General features: G+C 42.2%; 1 protein-coding gene across 4 annotated transcripts in view; it reads right to left on the bottom strand.

Moving 5' to 3' along the window:
* Nucleotides 1-277: 277 nt before the first annotated feature.
* Nucleotides 278-17,507, bottom strand: part of Tec (tec protein tyrosine kinase) — a 111,849-nt gene continuing 94,619 nt past the window's right edge. For 3 of the 4 annotated variants that reach the window (XM_006979689.4, XM_015998341.3, XM_076546424.1), the window contains exons 12-19: nucleotides 17,081-17,214; nucleotides 13,513-13,587; nucleotides 8,503-8,674; nucleotides 7,922-8,138; nucleotides 5,046-5,110; nucleotides 2,261-2,379; nucleotides 2,017-2,174; nucleotides 278-927 (exon numbers count right to left, since the gene is read on the bottom strand). In XM_006979689.4, the coding sequence (XP_006979751.1) occupies nucleotides 844-927; nucleotides 2,017-2,174; nucleotides 2,261-2,379; nucleotides 5,046-5,110; nucleotides 7,922-8,138; nucleotides 8,503-8,674; nucleotides 13,513-13,587; nucleotides 17,081-17,214 (1,024 nt within the window). In that variant the 3' untranslated portion in view covers nucleotides 278-843. The remainder of the gene's footprint in view (nucleotides 928-2,016; nucleotides 2,175-2,260; nucleotides 2,380-5,045; nucleotides 5,111-7,921; nucleotides 8,139-8,502; nucleotides 8,675-13,512; nucleotides 13,588-17,080; nucleotides 17,215-17,507) is intronic. The other variant, XM_042257506.2, reaches the window with a different exon arrangement.

Here is a 17,507-nt window from a genome sequence, read left to right on the forward strand (position 1 = left end):
GGTTCAAGGTGGGCCGACGTGTATACTTGTATGAGTCTACTTGTGAATCAAGCATTTAACAACTGAAGGACCCAGGCTTTCTTCTCTTCAGAAAGCAGTATTTGATCCTTGGGGGAGATAGAATTGGCAGTTGTTAGAATTAGGACTAGACATTCTCTAATGCTAAAATTTTCAATTAAAGGCAGACCTCTGTAAGTTCAATGACAGCCTGGTCTACATAGTGAGACCCTGTCTCAAAAACAATAACAAAAATTTCAATTAAAGAGGCAAACTCATGTTTCTTATAAATATATAACTTTATATATTATATGTATTTACAACATGTACAGTATACAGATTTTTTAAATGTACTAATAACAGGTTTGGAAGGAGATGTTTTCAAAACAGAGGATTACTACTTATTCAGGTGGGTTCCTGCTTTACCTAGAACTCGGCTGTAGACGACACTCTAGGCCCAGGTTTAAAGAGAAGCCGAAGGGCAGAGGAGAGTTGCTGGGTCACGGTTCCTCCCCTCCCCAACATCCTGGCATTCGGCTAGCCAGCTAAGGTAGCCTCACGTTCATCCCCAAACGGGCAAACCCCGAAGGCTGGGGCACAGTGTCTGGTGCCTTGTTAGCACTCAAGCTCTTGAAGGAAGGAGCAAAGTGAGCGCTTCAAGTCCCCAGCTCCAAGACACCATCTCCTCAGCCCACAGAGCAGCCACAGAGCTGAGGCTGCACCGGAAGCCGAGGCTCTGGCGTACCCACGTTGTAAGTAGAGCTGTCCGCACTCCCAGGTGCCAGCTGAATTACGTTCCCACCGCAGGCTGTTTCTTCCTCGTGCCTGGGAAACCGCAGCCACCATTTATCTCCCAAAAGTTTCTTCACATTCAACTAGTTCATCTATCGTACGCAGCAAATCTTCGAAAGAAGGCCTCCCCTCTGGTTTCTTCAAAAAGTCAAAAAGAGAAGCTGTGATTTCAGAAGCCATTCCCAAGAAAACTCTCACTGCTCAAACCCTGTGGAACCCGGCCCAGGCAAGAAAGACTCGGGGGTTGGGGAAACACAGACTGACCCATCTGTGCCCTCCGTAACACCCTGGCTGCCAGACTCCCCTTTCCTCCCCTGATTTCATATCTCTGCCCAGGGAGCTACTAGAACTCCATGGTGCCTAAGAAATCAAGTCTTACTCATCTGGACCGCCCCCCTCTGTGACCTGCCCCTCCCCCACCTCCTCCTCACCTAACCTCATTTCCCACCCAAAGCCTCACTCTGGCTCTTTGTTAAATCAGACTAGGCTCCACCCTCGGGTACACACACCATGTTTACAACCAACTCCTGCCCTTTGTTCATGTTGCTCTCTCTGGTACTGCTTCCTGCCCTGGCAGCCTCTGCCCACCCCAATGGGTACTCGTGGGAGGTAGTACAGAAAGTGAGAGGAAGCCTCAGCTTTGGTGCCAGATGGGCCTCTGATGCTCCGTGGGGAACTGGTCCTGGGCAAGCACCACCCTCTCCCATCAAATGGTCACAGTCCAAGTATCCACACCTCCAAGGGTTCTTTTGAACACTAAACCTAAAGGACTCCATACACGATATATGTGAACGCCGCTCGAGAATCTGTCTAGTGTTTAACCCCTTCTATGGAGGTGACATTTCACTGCTTCTAGAGATTAAGTAAGATGCCTAGAGACACAGAGATCAAAGAAGAACTCTTCCCTAGAAAGAGTGATGCTTCAAACCCACAGCTACTGCAGGGGAAGGAGAGGAGCAACTTCTCCAGGTTTGTCCCCCAGCCCCTGGCCGTGATGGCACTCCCACTTGGGAGTGAGGCATCAGCCTGAGTGCGGTAAGCTAACTCTTAGCATCCTCCATCTCTTCAGATTCTTCTCAATACTTAGAACGGAGATAAAGACTGGGCTTCCTGCCGGAGCTTGAAGGAGGCGTGTCCTCTCCAGGCTGTGAGGACAGTACCTTCCCCATCCACTGGGCCAACCCTGGATGTTCCACAGATCATAAGACAACACAAAGAAGTAGATACCTCCTGCCAACACCTCAGCATCACCTCATACAAATATTTGGATGCCAACTTCGGCCGGTGGAGTCGGTGGCCTCGAGTAACCATGGTTACCACTTCGTAATTGGTGTTCTTCTCAAAGGGCATCCTGCCTTCTGTGAATACTTCCCACATTAGAACACCTACAGGATGATAAGGTTACTCAATGATGTGTTTGCTTCCTCCTCGAGGGGAGGAGGGGGGAGGAAACTCGCATCATGGACCTTACCAAATGACCAGACATCCGACTTGCTGCTGAAGCGACTGTAATTAAACACTTCCGGGGGACACCACTTCACCGGGAACTTGGCACCAGAGGAGCTGGTGTACTGATCATCCAGAACATACCTAGGGTGAGACACACGGTCGCATGTCAGACGTGGGCCTTCATTTCCCGCTTACGAAGACGAAAGAAGACACTAACTGAAGTCTACCACCACCTAGCTGAAGCGAAACGTTCAGCTCATGGCCTGGCCTGGTGATGTCTATCTCCACAGCACAAGTTAAGGCCATGAGAAGACAACCTCATAACCCTACTGTGCACACCTTCATTGTTCTGCCGTTCATCTTTCTTTTTAATGAGGCACAGGGGCGGAACACCATACAACTGTTGCAAACTTGTGGGTGTGTGATTTTGGTCTCTGGATAAAATTTCACCCAAAGGCCCTGTGTGCAAAAGATCTAAAGCAGAGCTGCCTAAAGGAAGTGGTAACAAGTGACTGGAGATACCCGTGCTCTGAGCTTCCACAGTTCCACGGAGTGCAAATTAAAACTAGAGCACATGAAAAGAAGGGAGAAAAAAAAATCAGAGGTGAAAAGGAGTACAAAAAGATGGTAAATATATTCATATACCATAACACCATCCATCCACACATACTCGATCTTTTATTCCTTTTCTATGTGAACATATATAGGCCCATCCAGAAAGAAACATGGAAACTGTAACACTGACCACTCCCCGGGAGAATCCTTGATACTAATCCTTGATACTTGATGGCTGTGAGGACTTCAGCACCTGTTCATCAGAGGGACTATTACTGCATGATATATTTAGATACCGTTAATTCTAAAGCTGCCATGTGAAAATATTAAAAGGAGTGCACAAGTGTCCTCTTTGAGATGGTACAGATAAAGATGGTATCAGGCAGACAATGCCATCTCGGGCTGGATCACATACTTGTCAGTCCGGTGAGTCTGAATTTACTGCATCAAGAGTAATTTTACAAGGATGGTATAAAAGCACCAACTTCCTGAGAGCCAAATATGTGAAGAGTGACTATAAGAAAGTGGAGGGCCGCCTGTCAGATGTGAAACATCTTACACACAGCATGTAGAGAGGGCTGGGTAATTAGGACTTTGAGAGTCGGAAGCTGCCAGTGACAGCGTTCTGACCTCTCTAGGCCAGCATCTTCTTGGGAGCAAGTCTTATCGTCAGAGGACCCAGTACTTCTCTGCCTTCATAACTGTTCTCAGATCTGCCTCTGGACCAACTGCCTGGGCCCTCTTCTGGTTCCCCAGGCAGCTGACACTAGTTCCAGACTTCAGGTGGTACCAGCCCCCTGCTTCTTTTACTTTGTGGCTATTTTCTGTGGTGTCCGCTCAATGTTCCCATGTGAGAAAAGTCTTTCTGGTCACCAGATCTCCAGTGGCTACCTCCACCCCTCAATCTCTTTCGAAGAAGACAGCAAACTCTTTCTGAGAAAGACCAGATGACACATAGAGGATTTCAGATTCTGCAGGACACACAGTCCCTGTGATGACTCAAGGTTTTGCCTCTGCAATGTGAAAGTGGCCACAGACAGCCACCCACAATTGGTCAAGCTTGTGTGTCCGAATAACATTATGTTTTTGTAATGGACAATGACTCAAATGTCAGATAATTTTCAGGTGTCCTGATATGCTTTTAGTTTCCTTTTCACTGTTTTTTTTTTTTTTTAAATGAAAAGTCCATCATTGACTCACAGGATAGACAAAACGACACAGATTGAACTGACAGGTCACCACTTGGGGACCACCCCTATCACAGCTCTATCACAGTCATGGGCTCCAGGTCTATGTATCTCCCTTCTCCGGCCTTTAAGCTGCATGCGGGCAGGACCTTCAGTTTGGACTCTGCTTCGGTCCACATTGTTAGGTTTCTCACACAGCACCTGACTAATATATCCATGACTCAACAGACAGAGGAGAGACAAGATGCTTTTTAAGAGTCTATTCTAACACTATTAAAGTCACAAAAGTGAAGAGATTAAAAGAATTGCAAACACGGCTATACTAAGTCCTGGCTCACCAAACACATTCCAGAAGATTCTAAGGAGAGAGAGAGAGAGAGAGAGAGAGAGAGAGAGAGAGAGAGAGTATTTAATAGGTTCTAGTACCATCTAGTGGAGAGAATGACTAATACCACAATATATAGTTCCATTAACCTTGAAACAGCTGAAGAAATTTCCCTTTTGCTTTATTGGTGCAAGTTATTCCCACATTAATTTTTTAAAGGCATGGTCTCCAGTAGCCCAAGCCGGCCTCAAATTTGTTATATAGCCCAGAATGACTTTGAAATCCTGATTCTCCTGTCTCTACCTCCAAATACTGGATTATAAGCAAGTATCACCACGACCAGGGCCCATATTGTTGTTTCAGTTGGGGGGGGGGGTAAGGTATGCTTGTGGGGGTTATGGGTGCATATAGAGAGCAGAGGACAACCTTGGGTGGTGTGATTAGGAACACGGTCCACCTACCTTGGGATAGATCCTCGCAATGGCTAGAGTTCACCATTAATCTAGGCTGGCTAGCCACAGAGCACCGGGATTCACCAGTCTCTGCCTCCTCAGTTCTGGGATTATAAACCTGAGCCACCACCCCAAATTTTTTTTTCTTGGGTTCTGGTAAAACTCAGGTTCTCATGTTTAGGATGCAAGCCGTTTACCTACTGAGCTATCTCCCAAGACCTTCCCACGCTTATTAATTATTCAAAATCATGTGATCAGCACTTAAGAGCACACAGTACTCAGCCATACCTGGCCATTCCAAAATCAGATACTTTCACAACTCCTGCTTCATTCACTAGACAATTTCTGGCAGCCTGGAAAACAACATTATGATGTTACATTTATTAGAAAGTCCTACAATAAAGGAAAAACAGAAGTCCAATTTCTAGTAAATATAACAAAGTCAACAACAGAAAAGACATAAATGTGTTGTGGAATATTAGTTGAAGATGTGTTACATTTGTTTATTCAGTGGAACATTTGTTTAATGACGAAAAGATGTGTTGCATTCTTTTATGTTGCATTTGTTTAACTCTGTAAAGCTGTGTTACTTTACCTGTCTAAAACACTTGATGGGCTAATAAAGGGCTGAGTGGCCAATAGCTAGGCAGGAGAGAGAAACAGGTGGGGCTGCCAGGCAGAGAGAATAAATAGGGGGAGAAATCTAGGGAAGAGAGAGAAAAGCAAGAAAAGGAGGAGAAGGATGCCAGGGGCCAGCCACCCAGCCACATAGCCAGGCATGGAGTAAAGAAGGGGAAAAAAGACAATATAGAATAAAGAAAAGTAAGCCCAGAGGCAAATGTAGTTAAAGAGAAATGGGTTAATTTAAGTTAGGAAAGCTGGCTAGAAACAAGCTAAGCCAGGCATTCATAAGTAAGAATAAGTCTCCGTGCACTTATTACAGAGCTGGGTGGTGGACCCTCAAAGAGTAAAAAAACAAAACAAAACAAAAGAAAACAAAACCAACTACATAAATGTGTCCATATAAATTGTTTACATCTCAACAGAAGGTACCTCCAACATGAATCTGAAATAACCTGGAGAAATAATTTAGAAATGCCACAAGGTATTACAACATATCTTCACCATCACACTTAAAGAGGCCTGATAGACATTCCAACCTTCTTCCCTGACCAGGCATATTCTTAGTAGACTGTGTGATTTTTCTCATGGACAGTGACTAGACCCCTTGAAGTCTGTAATCTAGATTAAAGATGAATTCTCTCTAGGTGACAGAAACACACAATCACTGAAGTGACAAGTAATCTGTGAGTGTTTCCCTCAACTGTCAAAAGAAAGGCTGTGTGTAACAGGATTGGCTTTATCATGTACGAGATTTCTAATATATTAAGACATAATATACTCAGTTGGTAAAACACAAACACGTAGTTTTTGTTTTTTGATCTAGCTTTCAAAGTTATGTGATTCAATAAAATAATTTGGTACAATGACACAGTACTTCTCAGAAGCAAGATAATGATATTTTTAACACCACAACCCACGGGACAAGGTGTAGTTTTCTCTTGGACTCTCGAGATGCTTATTTTTTTTCTGTGTGGCAAGTCCCCTTACACGATCTTCCTTCTTCTGAGCACATTTGAGAGCCTCTTCTCAAGTGAGAGTTAATGCCCATGTCCTGAATTACCTGCACCCTCCCATGAGGACAGCCACAGTACTGTCACTCAAAAGCCCGTGACATTACTTTACCAGGGAACAGGCCATCAGACTCTTCCTTTAAGTGTGGGGAAAACCTGCCAGAGTTTATTATCAGTATCACAGGCCCCCAAAAACATCAAAATTCACTCTCAAGGAAATAAATTCTATGCAGAAAGTGCAAGAGTCGTGAAGATATTCAGCTTGTAACCGTTTTATAAGAACAAAAACAAGGACAATGCTTAACTCGTGAGTTTCAGTATGACAATTAGTCTTTGTCACAGTTACACATCAAAACTATGTCACGCCTGCCTTACAAAGCCCTTCGCCTCCATTATAGGCCATGAACTTTAAAATAGCGTAGTGAGCAAAACAATGGTGTGTAAACTGCAAATCCAGTTTACAGAGTGGATAAGGTGCTAGCCCAGAACACACCTAGGAGATCAAGTCTTCCATTGCCAAATCCTCGGTGTGTTACTATGCTTTAAATCCAGAGGAGAACATAGCAGTTAGAGCACTGATCCTAAAGGCAAACTCTCTGGGTTCAAATCCTCCCCCCACCATTTCCCTGATGGCTGCTGATTGTTTTATCCAATTCCACTCCTTTCCTTTGTCTGTAAAACGGAGACAGGAATGACATTTGGTTGTTACGATGACCAATCGAGTTTGAATTTGCACGGTATGAAAGCGAAGTGGATCCACACTCCATCACAAGGAAGCTAAAACCAAAGTGGGGAGGGGGCCATGCAAATTCTCTCTGTTTTGATGGAAGAATCAAGGAAGGCGGACTGTGCCACTTCACACTGAAAACAGAGGCATTTGTGAAGAATGGCTGGGGAGGGGAAACAGGAGGGAGAGAAGAACGGAGGGGAAGTGGGAACTGAGAAGTGTCTCCACCACAGTCACTTAGAACAGGGCTCTTGTTTTGTTCTGTTTCCCTAGTCTTCTCAGAAGGAATGAAAACTCCCGGAATTCCCTCTTCGTTGAGAGATAATGGACATGAGCTTGGGGTTTCTCCGGTAATTTCTGTTCACAATGTGTAAAGTGGGAAAGAGCCTGCAAGCTGGTCAGAAGGTCAGGGCGAAGCCTGACTTCCCCATTTCTCACAATAGGCAAGCCACATCCACGTCTCCAAAGCTAACATCCTTATCTGTGACACAGTGACAGGGAGTAAGTCTGTTATGAATTGGTATCTCCTGGGAATTTTCCAGAGCTCAAATAATTCATTCGTGGAAACTTGCTTGGAGATATTAAGTCTGTAAGTTATGAGATTTAATGAAGGCCCTTTCCTTTAAAATTATCAAGTGATTGAAATTTACCAAGTTTTAAAATAATAAAATCTTGCTAAGGACAAAGGGGGCTAACACAACACAGCTCACTGACTAATGCAGTGTGGCTGAGGAATCCAGCCAGTGAGGGGGAAGCCACGGGGAGCGAGGAGGGGAGTGGGAGGCTGAGGGGACCATGGTTACCAGGTCTCTGTGGATGAAGCTGTTTCTCTCCAGGTACTCCATCCCTTCACATACATCCTGACACATGCTCAGCAGCACATCTCTACTGAAATGGCCTTGTCTCTGTCGGAGGAAATTCAGAAGGCAGCCCCGTTCCATGAACTCGGTAACGATGTAGATAGGTTTCTGCTGGGTACACACGCCATAGAGTTGGACCAACTTGGGGTGTGTTAGCTTCCTGGGAACAAAGACAGACACACAGAGAGTTACCACAGGAAAAGAAACCACAGGCGTATGTGCTGGGTGGGGCCAATTTTTAATACAAAAGGGGGGGGGGTCCTCGTAGAAGCTAGAAACTGACATCATGTTTAGATGTTTAGTTAGAGAGATGGCTCGGTGGTGAAGAGCATGGGTTGCTTTTCCAGAGGACCTGAGTTTAATCCCCAGCACATGAGGGCTCACAATCATCTTTAACTCCAGGGGGATCTGATGCCCACTTCTGGCCTCTATAGGTACTGTGTACACATGGTACACAGTCATACATGCAGGCCAAACACCCATATATGTAAAAGTAATAATGATAATGATAGAAAGCAACTTACATCATGACTTTTGCTTCCTCTATAAAATCCTCCTCACACATGGCACCTTCCCGAATAGCTTTGATGGCTACTTTGTACTGGGCTCGCCACTTGCCCAGCCTCACCACTCCAAACAGTCCACTCCCCAGCTCCCTCATAAAGGTCAGCTCTGAGGGGTTGATCTCCCACTTCTCTGTAAGACAGATAGGACAAGGATACCTTTACAAAGAAGAGCAGTGTGAGTCCATGGGGAAACGAGATGCTCCAAACAAGACCAACACCACAGTCCTAGATAACACAGGGATAATTACCAGGAGACACAGAACAGAGATGCAGCCTGTACCTGGACACCCAGACTGCACAACCAGTGAGGACCATGATAACAACTGTTTTAGCAGTGACATGTTTAGTTTTTACCTATGGAAACTATTTTCTATAAATAAAGATGAAAACAGAAAATCTAGTGTTACTGTAAAACACAATCATGTAAAAGCCCACTCTGTTGATGCATTAGAAACAGTTATATAGCTTACACCCATAGAATTCTTTTGCTAAAACCACAGATTCCTCATGTGGGCCCACAGGGTGACTCATGCAGGGTCAGTGCCTGGTATCTCTGCCTTTGTCTGCATCTGTCTCATTTACTTCCAGTTACATACACGTGCAAAGACCGTCTATCTAAGACCTGGTGATGATAGCTAACTTACCTTCTCCCCTACATGGATGAAGGTGCAAGGGTGAGAGGAACTGAGGCATCTTACAGATTTTACAACATCCTCTTCTAGATGCTCAAAAGACACTAAAGGTCTCCAAGAACTGTCTGAAACCTACAGTCTACCTCTGACTGCAGGAATAGCAGCATCTCCCAGGACAGACTGCCCATCAAGTTCAGGTACAGTTAGTTATTCATGAGGGCAAGGCTGCACCCTAGAGCAGGAGCAACCAGCTCTGGAGAACTAGCTTGTCCCCTCAAGCAATAAAGACTTCTTCAGACCACCTTGCAGGACCAGATCTGAGATAATTATCAACCTGTGGAATATTCCTTTACATTATGTGAATATATGTCACTGTGATTGTTTTAATAAAGAAGCTGACTGGCCAATAGCTGGACAGGATAAAGTTAGGCAGAAAAGCCAAACTGAGAATGCTAGGAAGAAGATCTCAGTAGTCACCAGCCAGACACAGAGGAAACAGGATGTGTTCAAAAAGAGGTAACAAGCCATGAGCCACTTGGTAAACTTAGATAAAAAAAATATATGGGTTAATTTAAGTTGTAAAAGCTAGTTATTGGGGCTGGAGAGATGGCTCAGAGGTTAAGAGCACTTGCTTACTCTTCCAAAGGTCCTGAGTTCAATTCCCAGCAACCACATGGTGGCTCACAACCATCTGTAATGAGATCTGATGCCCTCTTCTGGCTTGCAGGGATATGTGCAGACAGAACACTGTATACACAATAAATAAATAAATCTTTTTTTTTTTTTAAAAAGCTAGTTAGTAATAAGCCTGAGCTATCAGCTGATCATTTATAATTAATAATTGAGTCTCCATGTCTGTTATTTGGGAACTGGTGGGTGGGAAAGAAAAGTCCACCTACAAATGGTGCCCAAACATTTGGCACCTACATTCATATAAAACCTGAGAGAACTTGGGAAAGGGTTCTAGACACACAGAAATGGAGCCAGGCATGGCTTCCTAGTCTCATGTCTCTCATGCCGGCTGTGGTACCAAGAGGCATCTCCTGGCATCTGCCTGCAGGAAGAGCCAGCCTCCATGCACTACTGCCATACACTAAGCTAAGCTACTCTGGCAGTGGCTGACATATCAGTTTAAGATTCATCTCATGGGATCAAAAAACAATACAGACGCTTGGTTAAAAAAAAAAAAACACAGATCTAGGCAGAAAAAAGCCTTTGAATGGGTTATGGTGTGTTTTAAAGTATACATAGGCTTTGGAGAGAGAAGAGTATATTCAGTCATAGATTTAAAAATATAGTTTTAAAATAATAAAGCCTTTAAAAAGGGAATACAGTGGTATTTTTAAAAAGTCATGTAAAGATAAAAAATAGAGTCTGGATACTGTATATTATTGTGTTGTCTTTGAATTTTTTGAATGCTGATGAAGAAGTAATAGCTGTTAGGAGACATTGGATTATAAAAGCTGCTGAATTAAAGCAATCTATATATTTTAAAAATATCTTGACTTCAGAGTGGAAGTCAAAAGATATGTTACTTTGGGGAAGAGGTTATGTTCTTATTTCCACAAGAAATGAAAGGTTGTGGATTTGTTCAAAGTTAAAGGTGATTAAGTTAGATTGAGGAAGACCCCTTGAAAATTCTGGTTACAGACATAAAGAAATAAATCTAGAAGAACTATAAGACATATGATGTATATTTTACCTGCTCAAACATAAAACAAAAATTCATCTTTGGCTGACTTATGTACAATGCACAGTGTATATTGTATTAAAACAGATGTGTATGTTACTTCCTTTAAAATTGTATTTTCAGAACAAGGGGACCAGACATCAATAAAAATGGAGGGCCCAGGTGATCCAACATCCAAAACAGCTTCAAATCTGCTAATTGAGAAGATCCAGCCTCACAGAACACTCCAACCAAGACTTAACAATTATCCTGATTTTCTCAAGGGTCCCCCAAAGATTCCAATGCCCCCAAACAACAGGAAATAGTCTAGAGAATGATGCCCGTATTCCTAAAAGATGTGTTATGAATGTTTCATTTAAGGGGGTTGGTTACAAATGGTTATTGGTCTTAGAAAAAAAAAAGACTAAACAAAAGAGTTAAATTCAAAAATCTCTAATGATGAAACAAAAGGGTAGATTATTGACTCTTCTTTAATCCAAAAAACAACTATTAATTTCAAAATATTTTACATTGGTATGGACTTTGGTTTATTGATATAAATTTAAAGTTATTTTACTATACTATATGCATGTTTCTACTCTTGTTTGGGATATTTTGCTTATGCAACTCATTTAAAATGTAACATATAACTAAAAAATATAGATTAACAGTCATCCACAGAGTCAAATTTATAGTCATATTAGCTACACTTTCAAGGTTATACACAGATGTATTTAGATAGATAGATAGATAGATAGATAGATAGATAGATAGATGTCTTCAAACACTTCAAAAAGCTGAAGAATATGGCATTTAATATGTTTAATAACCTAAGGCTTTTCATGACAGTGAGACATGTCTCCTCCTGGCAGCGCCAATCTACTTCAGAGAAGATGATGAGCATTGAAGAAACTATGTATGGAGTTTGTTTTCTTTATGGCAAAAGCTAGCCATAGGACACAAAAGAAAGCAACTGCCAAACTTTGCCAAGACAATGTAGGACAGGCCTTCAAAATTCCCAGCTCAGAAATGTCTGTCGGATATACCAGGGCTGTAGGCCAAAGCTGATGCCCCAATGTCACAAAGGAACTTTGGGTGGCTGTCCAGGCAGCCAGATGTCTCTGTCATTTTGGAAGTAGCTTGCACTGCACTTCCTGTATACTCAGGTAATTTTATATCCTTTGAGGTCTTTGATGGAATTGAAGACTACATAGTCATAGTTATAGTTTTCCTTAGTTATGATAGAAAGTAAATTAGGTACAGAGCTTTGTACTCATCAAGATAGAATAAATAATAGAGTATTTTCTCTATGTTTGCCAAATACAAATGGACTGGATATTCTAACTGTAATTCTTACTTGATGATTGTTTTGTTGCATATAATTTTACTATGTTAAAGTTGAAACTTTCCTTTTTAATTAGACAAAAAAGGGGAAATGTGGAATATTCCTTTACACTGTGTGAATATATGTCACTGTGATTGGTTTAATAAAGAAGCTGACTGGACAACAGCTAGACAGGATAAGGTTAGGCAGAAAAGCCAAACTGAGAATGCTGGGAAGAAGAAAGTAGGAGTCAGGAGTCAAGAGAGAAGCAGAGAGAAGCAAGATGGACATGCTGTACTGAGAAAAGATATTGAGCCATATGGCAAAGCATAGATAAAAATATGAGTGTTGTAGAATATTATTTTAACATGTGTTACATTTGTTTATGCTGTGGAACATTTGTTTAATGATCCAAAGATATGTTGCATTCTTTTGTGTTGCATTTGTTTAACTCTGTGAAGCTGTGTTACTTTGCCTGTCTAAAACACCTGACAGTCTAATAAAGAGCTGAATAGCCAATAGTAAGGCAGGAAAAAAGATAGGCAGGGCTTGCAGGAAGAGAGAATAAATAGAAGGAAAAATCTGGGAGGAAGGAGGAGAAGCAAGAAAAGGAGAGGAGGATGCTAGGGGCTAGCCACAGAGCCAGCCATAGAATAAGAGTGAAAATAAGATAAAGATACACAGAAATAGAGAAAGGTAAAAGCCCAAAGACAAAAGATAGACAGGATAATTTAAATTAAGAAAAGCTGGCTAGAAATAAGCCAAGTTAAGGACGGGCATTCATAAGTAAGAATACATCTCTATGTGTACTTATTTGGGAACTAGGGCCCTAAAGAGCAAAGAGTAAAAGAGCAAAAACAATGTAATGGAAATGTAAGAGTTAGCTAGTAACAAGCCTGAGCTATTGGCCAAGCATTTATAATTAATATTAAGCCTCTTTGTGGTTACTTGGAAGCAGATTGCAGGACAGAAACTTCCACCTACATTATCAACCACACTTGGACTAAGACTGCTCAAATACACCTCCTGTCTACCTTGCCCCAATTCTTTCTCTGTTTCAGCCTTTAATGTGAGTACCCTGGAGAGATCTTCAGTTTCTCTTCCCAATACACAGTGATCAAACCTCCTTTCTCTGCTTTTCCCCACTCCTCATCCCTTGGTTGGCTCTGTGAGACAGGTGGTCGAGCCTAGACTGTTGGGGCTGCCGGGACCTGGGCTTTCACTCTACAACTATGGTTCCATCCCTCCCTCCCTGCTGGGGAGGAGTTGAATTCTGCAGTCTATATCCGTCTTGTAAAGATGGATTCTTTGTGTTGCCAACACAACGACAAGATGAGAGTTACCATAGCTGAAGCCTGCCGTAGTCGGTGCGTTCTTCCCCTTCGTACTGACTGGGTACCGCAGCCTGGTGACAAGTCCTGAAGAGTGAAGAAACCATTGCAGTTGAACTTCATCTCAACCATTCTACTTGGTCAAAGACTAAACAAGAAGCACCTAGGAAACGCTCATTCACTCATTATTTAGACCTCCTCTTCATCTGCACATGGCACTGCAGAGCATGCTTTCAGCCATTCTACACATTTCCTTTTCAAGGCAGTGTTTATCTGGCACAAGGCTAGCTTCCTCTCTCCTCCAACACCCTAAGATATTAAAAAGGTTTCCAGCACTTATTATCAGTGAGTTAATGATCTTTTCCAATATGAGATCTGAATTATGAAAGAGAATTTTTATTAGTCCACTACAAATTAAAGTGATTCACCTGATATAACTCTGTTTGTGACTGTGGCATTAAAATCATGCCCCATGGTACTAGCAATGAGGACTATCAACCACTGGAAATCAGTGAGGAAAGTCAAATCCTTTAAGTCATTGAGAGCCCCAAAGAAGAAACAGGAGCCCTCTTCCAGGAATACCTGAATAAATCTGTAATCCCAATAGAAAGCATATTGCATCATAATTTAAAATTGTATGCATATGGATTGATGACCATCTAACATCCACTATACTCTCCTCGAAGGCTGGTTTGGTTTCTTGCAGGAAGTAGACACTAAATAAAAGTTAGTTAAGTAAATTAAGATAGTGGTAAAAAAAAAAAAAAGAAGACATAAGAACACAAAAAAAAAATAGGAAAAAATATAATAAAAACAAGAGAATAACCGAACAAAGTTATAAAAAAAAAAATGTTTGTTTGGGGGGACTGATAAGAATTAATTACTCAAGTTGGGTTTGTTTGTTTGTTTGTCTGTCTGTTTTTTGTTTTATTTTGTTAGCTTTTTGAGGCAGGGTTCTGTAAGTAGCCCTGGCTTTCCTGGAACTCTGATCTATACACCAGCTTCCTCAAACTCAGAGATTCTCCCAGACTCTGCCTCCCAAGTGCTGGAATTAGAGACATGTGCCACCATGCCTGGCTTAATTGCTCAAATATTAAACACAGAATTGCAGAACAACCCAGTCAACCCACTGTAGACAAGTGTCCAAAGAAACAAAACTCTGTTCCCATATACACATATGAATACAACTGTTCAAGTCATCATTAGTCATGAAATTCAAAATGTGGAAACAACCCAGATGTCCACACAATGGATTGTTATCTGTCAATAAAAAGTAGACACTTCCTCTGGCTGCCTGCCTGAGTTTTAGAATTTCAGCTTCCTCGGGATTTCTTTCCTAGGGCAGGTCAGCCTTGAGCAGAATACACAAGGCAATCTCTAAGAATATGTTCAGTGAATCCATCATAGAAAAAAACAAAACAAGCAAAGCAAAACAAAAGGCCCTGGGGATTTACATCGTCCAGAATCCCTGGTAGGCTCCCCCCCCCCCCCAGCATCATCACATCTGGATCTTGTGCATACCCAGGCTGCATCTTGGTTTCCACAGGCAGATGAAGGAGAAATTTTGTCAAGGTCAGTGTGCTAAGATAGCTTTCAAGGCTGGGACTTAGAGGGCCAACTGACTTCCTTACCATTTAGTAATATTACGAAGACACTGGGAATAATTTAAGAATTAAACACAGACTTATAACTTGGCCTGGGAACCTAACAACTGCACAAATATTATGCAAGGCTCTGCTTAATAATTTATACAGCATACTGGACAATTCCCACAGGTCAGGCCTTGATCACTTTTATCCTTTCTGATTATTTCAACAAGGAATACACGATACAACGTGGACAAATGTAAAAACATTACAATGCACCAAAACAAAAAAACAAAACAAAACAAAAAAAAACAAAAACAGCCCAGCCACAGTAGAAATGGATGAGTCTATTTCTATAACTGTTCAGAACAGGCAAATCTACTTAAAGAGAAAGGGGGTTAGTGGTTGCCTGGGGCTGGGCTGGAGAAGGCAGGGCATGGGTGACTGCTGACGGGAACAAGATTTCTTTGGGGGATGATGACAGTGTTCAAAAAATTAGATTACGGCGATGTGGCTGTTGGCACAGGGTAAATATTCTAAAAGCCACGGAACCCTCTATTTTAAAAGCATGAATTTCATGGTGTGTAAATCACATCTCAATAATTCTTCCTATCATCTGAAAAATAGTAAATGACCTCATAGAAGAGCAACCCCCTTTTCTTGGATTAACCCACAAGTCAGTTTTTTACAGGTGGAATCAAGCAGCTGGCCTGTTTGTACCTTTAAAGTTAAAAATGCTGGGAGCCTTCTTTTTTTTTTCTTTTTGTTTGATGTTGGGATAACACAGATTTAAGCTGCTGAAAAACAACAACAACAACAACAACCTGTGTGACACGATGTCTGACCGCCTGCAGTCTGCGGTGGTTTTACAGGTTTTCAACTTTAACAAAGTGCAAAGCAGAATACATTCTGAGAAAAGCATCCTTTTTGAATCTAGACCTTTTCTGAGGACAGTGGATTTTTTTTTACTCCTGGGCTAGCATTGTAAGGTGGGATACCAGGCCAGGCAGCGGTGTTGCACGCCTTTAATCCCAGCACTTGGGAGGCAGAGGCAGGTGGATATCTGTGAGTTCGAGGCCAGCCTTGTCTACAGAGTGAGATCCAGGACAGGCACCAAAACGACACAGAGAAACCCTGTCTTGAAAAACCCAAAAAGAAGAAGAAGAAATAAGAAATAAGAAATAAGAAATAAGAAAGAAAAAGAAGAAGAAGAAGAAGAAGAAGAAGAAGAAGAAGAAGAAGAAGAAGAAGAAGAAGAAGAAGAAGAGAGAAAAGAAAAAAAAAAGAAAAGAAGAGAAAAGAAAAAAGACAAGTAAGGCAGGATACCTTCCAGATGTGAGGCTGTAATGAGACATCACTCCCAGCCAATCATGTGACCATGAGGGTCACCCCCTGGTACTCTCCAGAGTGCCATGTTACAAAGCTAGGTAGATTAGCTGTGCTAAATACACTTTCTACTTAGGGTATTTCAACTTCTAATGGTGTCATCATGACATAATCCCACTATACGCTGAGGAGTATCTACACCCTGCTCCTTGGAAAGTTTCAGCATAAACTGAAACCCTGGCTCCTCCAAAAGCTTCGATGACCACTCTACACACATCTTTGACATTTACTTTCTGAGATGGGGGATGGGAGGGTTCCTTATGTTGCCCAGACTGGCCTTCAACTCTCTGACTCAAGAGATCCTCAAACCTCAGCCTCCTGGGTTGCTCATCAAGTAGGCACATCTTGGAATTTTCGTTTAGTGCCAAGGCTGTAAAGCACGGAGGTGTGAATATCCACACAATAAAGTCCTTGACTTCTGTGGTGGAAACACAGCATGTCTATGAAATCTGATGTGATTTCTTGTTTTTCTTTGGATACAAAATATCCTTAATAGTTTTTATATCAACCATACTTTACAGATGACTACACAAACCTCCCTTCTGAAGAATTTCGCAGTATCTGATCATGGGGTCACTAGTCCTCATGGGAATCCACAGCTCACTCACCTGCTGCATTGTGCTTATGGTATTCAATGATCTCAGGGATTGACCCGAAAGCATGCTTTTCCGATAGATAGTACTTCTTCGGAGATGTTGCTGTTTCCTTTATGTGATAATGCCTGAAACCTGATGAACCTTCTCTATTAAAAAAACAAAACAAAACACTGCATTGTAACCAGGTGGGGATAATGGAACTTCACCCACAGATGCCATCTGCAGGGCAACCTTGGTATGACTTCTTTGTACTGGCTCCTATTCCTGACACAAATATTAGTTTTCTCATGCTCTTAGCTTTCCCACTCACATCAACAGGTGGGGGTCTGGAGAGTGACCACAATAATAAGGTCGGCTGCTCACATGGGAATGAAAACAATAACATTTACCACCTCCAGCCAGCCGCAGCAGAATTTTAATTTACAGTTACTTTCTGTCC

Source organism: Peromyscus maniculatus, chromosome 10 (assembly GCF_049852395.1).
Source record: "Peromyscus maniculatus bairdii isolate BWxNUB_F1_BW_parent chromosome 10, HU_Pman_BW_mat_3.1, whole genome shotgun sequence".
Taxonomy (NCBI): domain Eukaryota; kingdom Metazoa; phylum Chordata; class Mammalia; order Rodentia; family Cricetidae; genus Peromyscus; species Peromyscus maniculatus.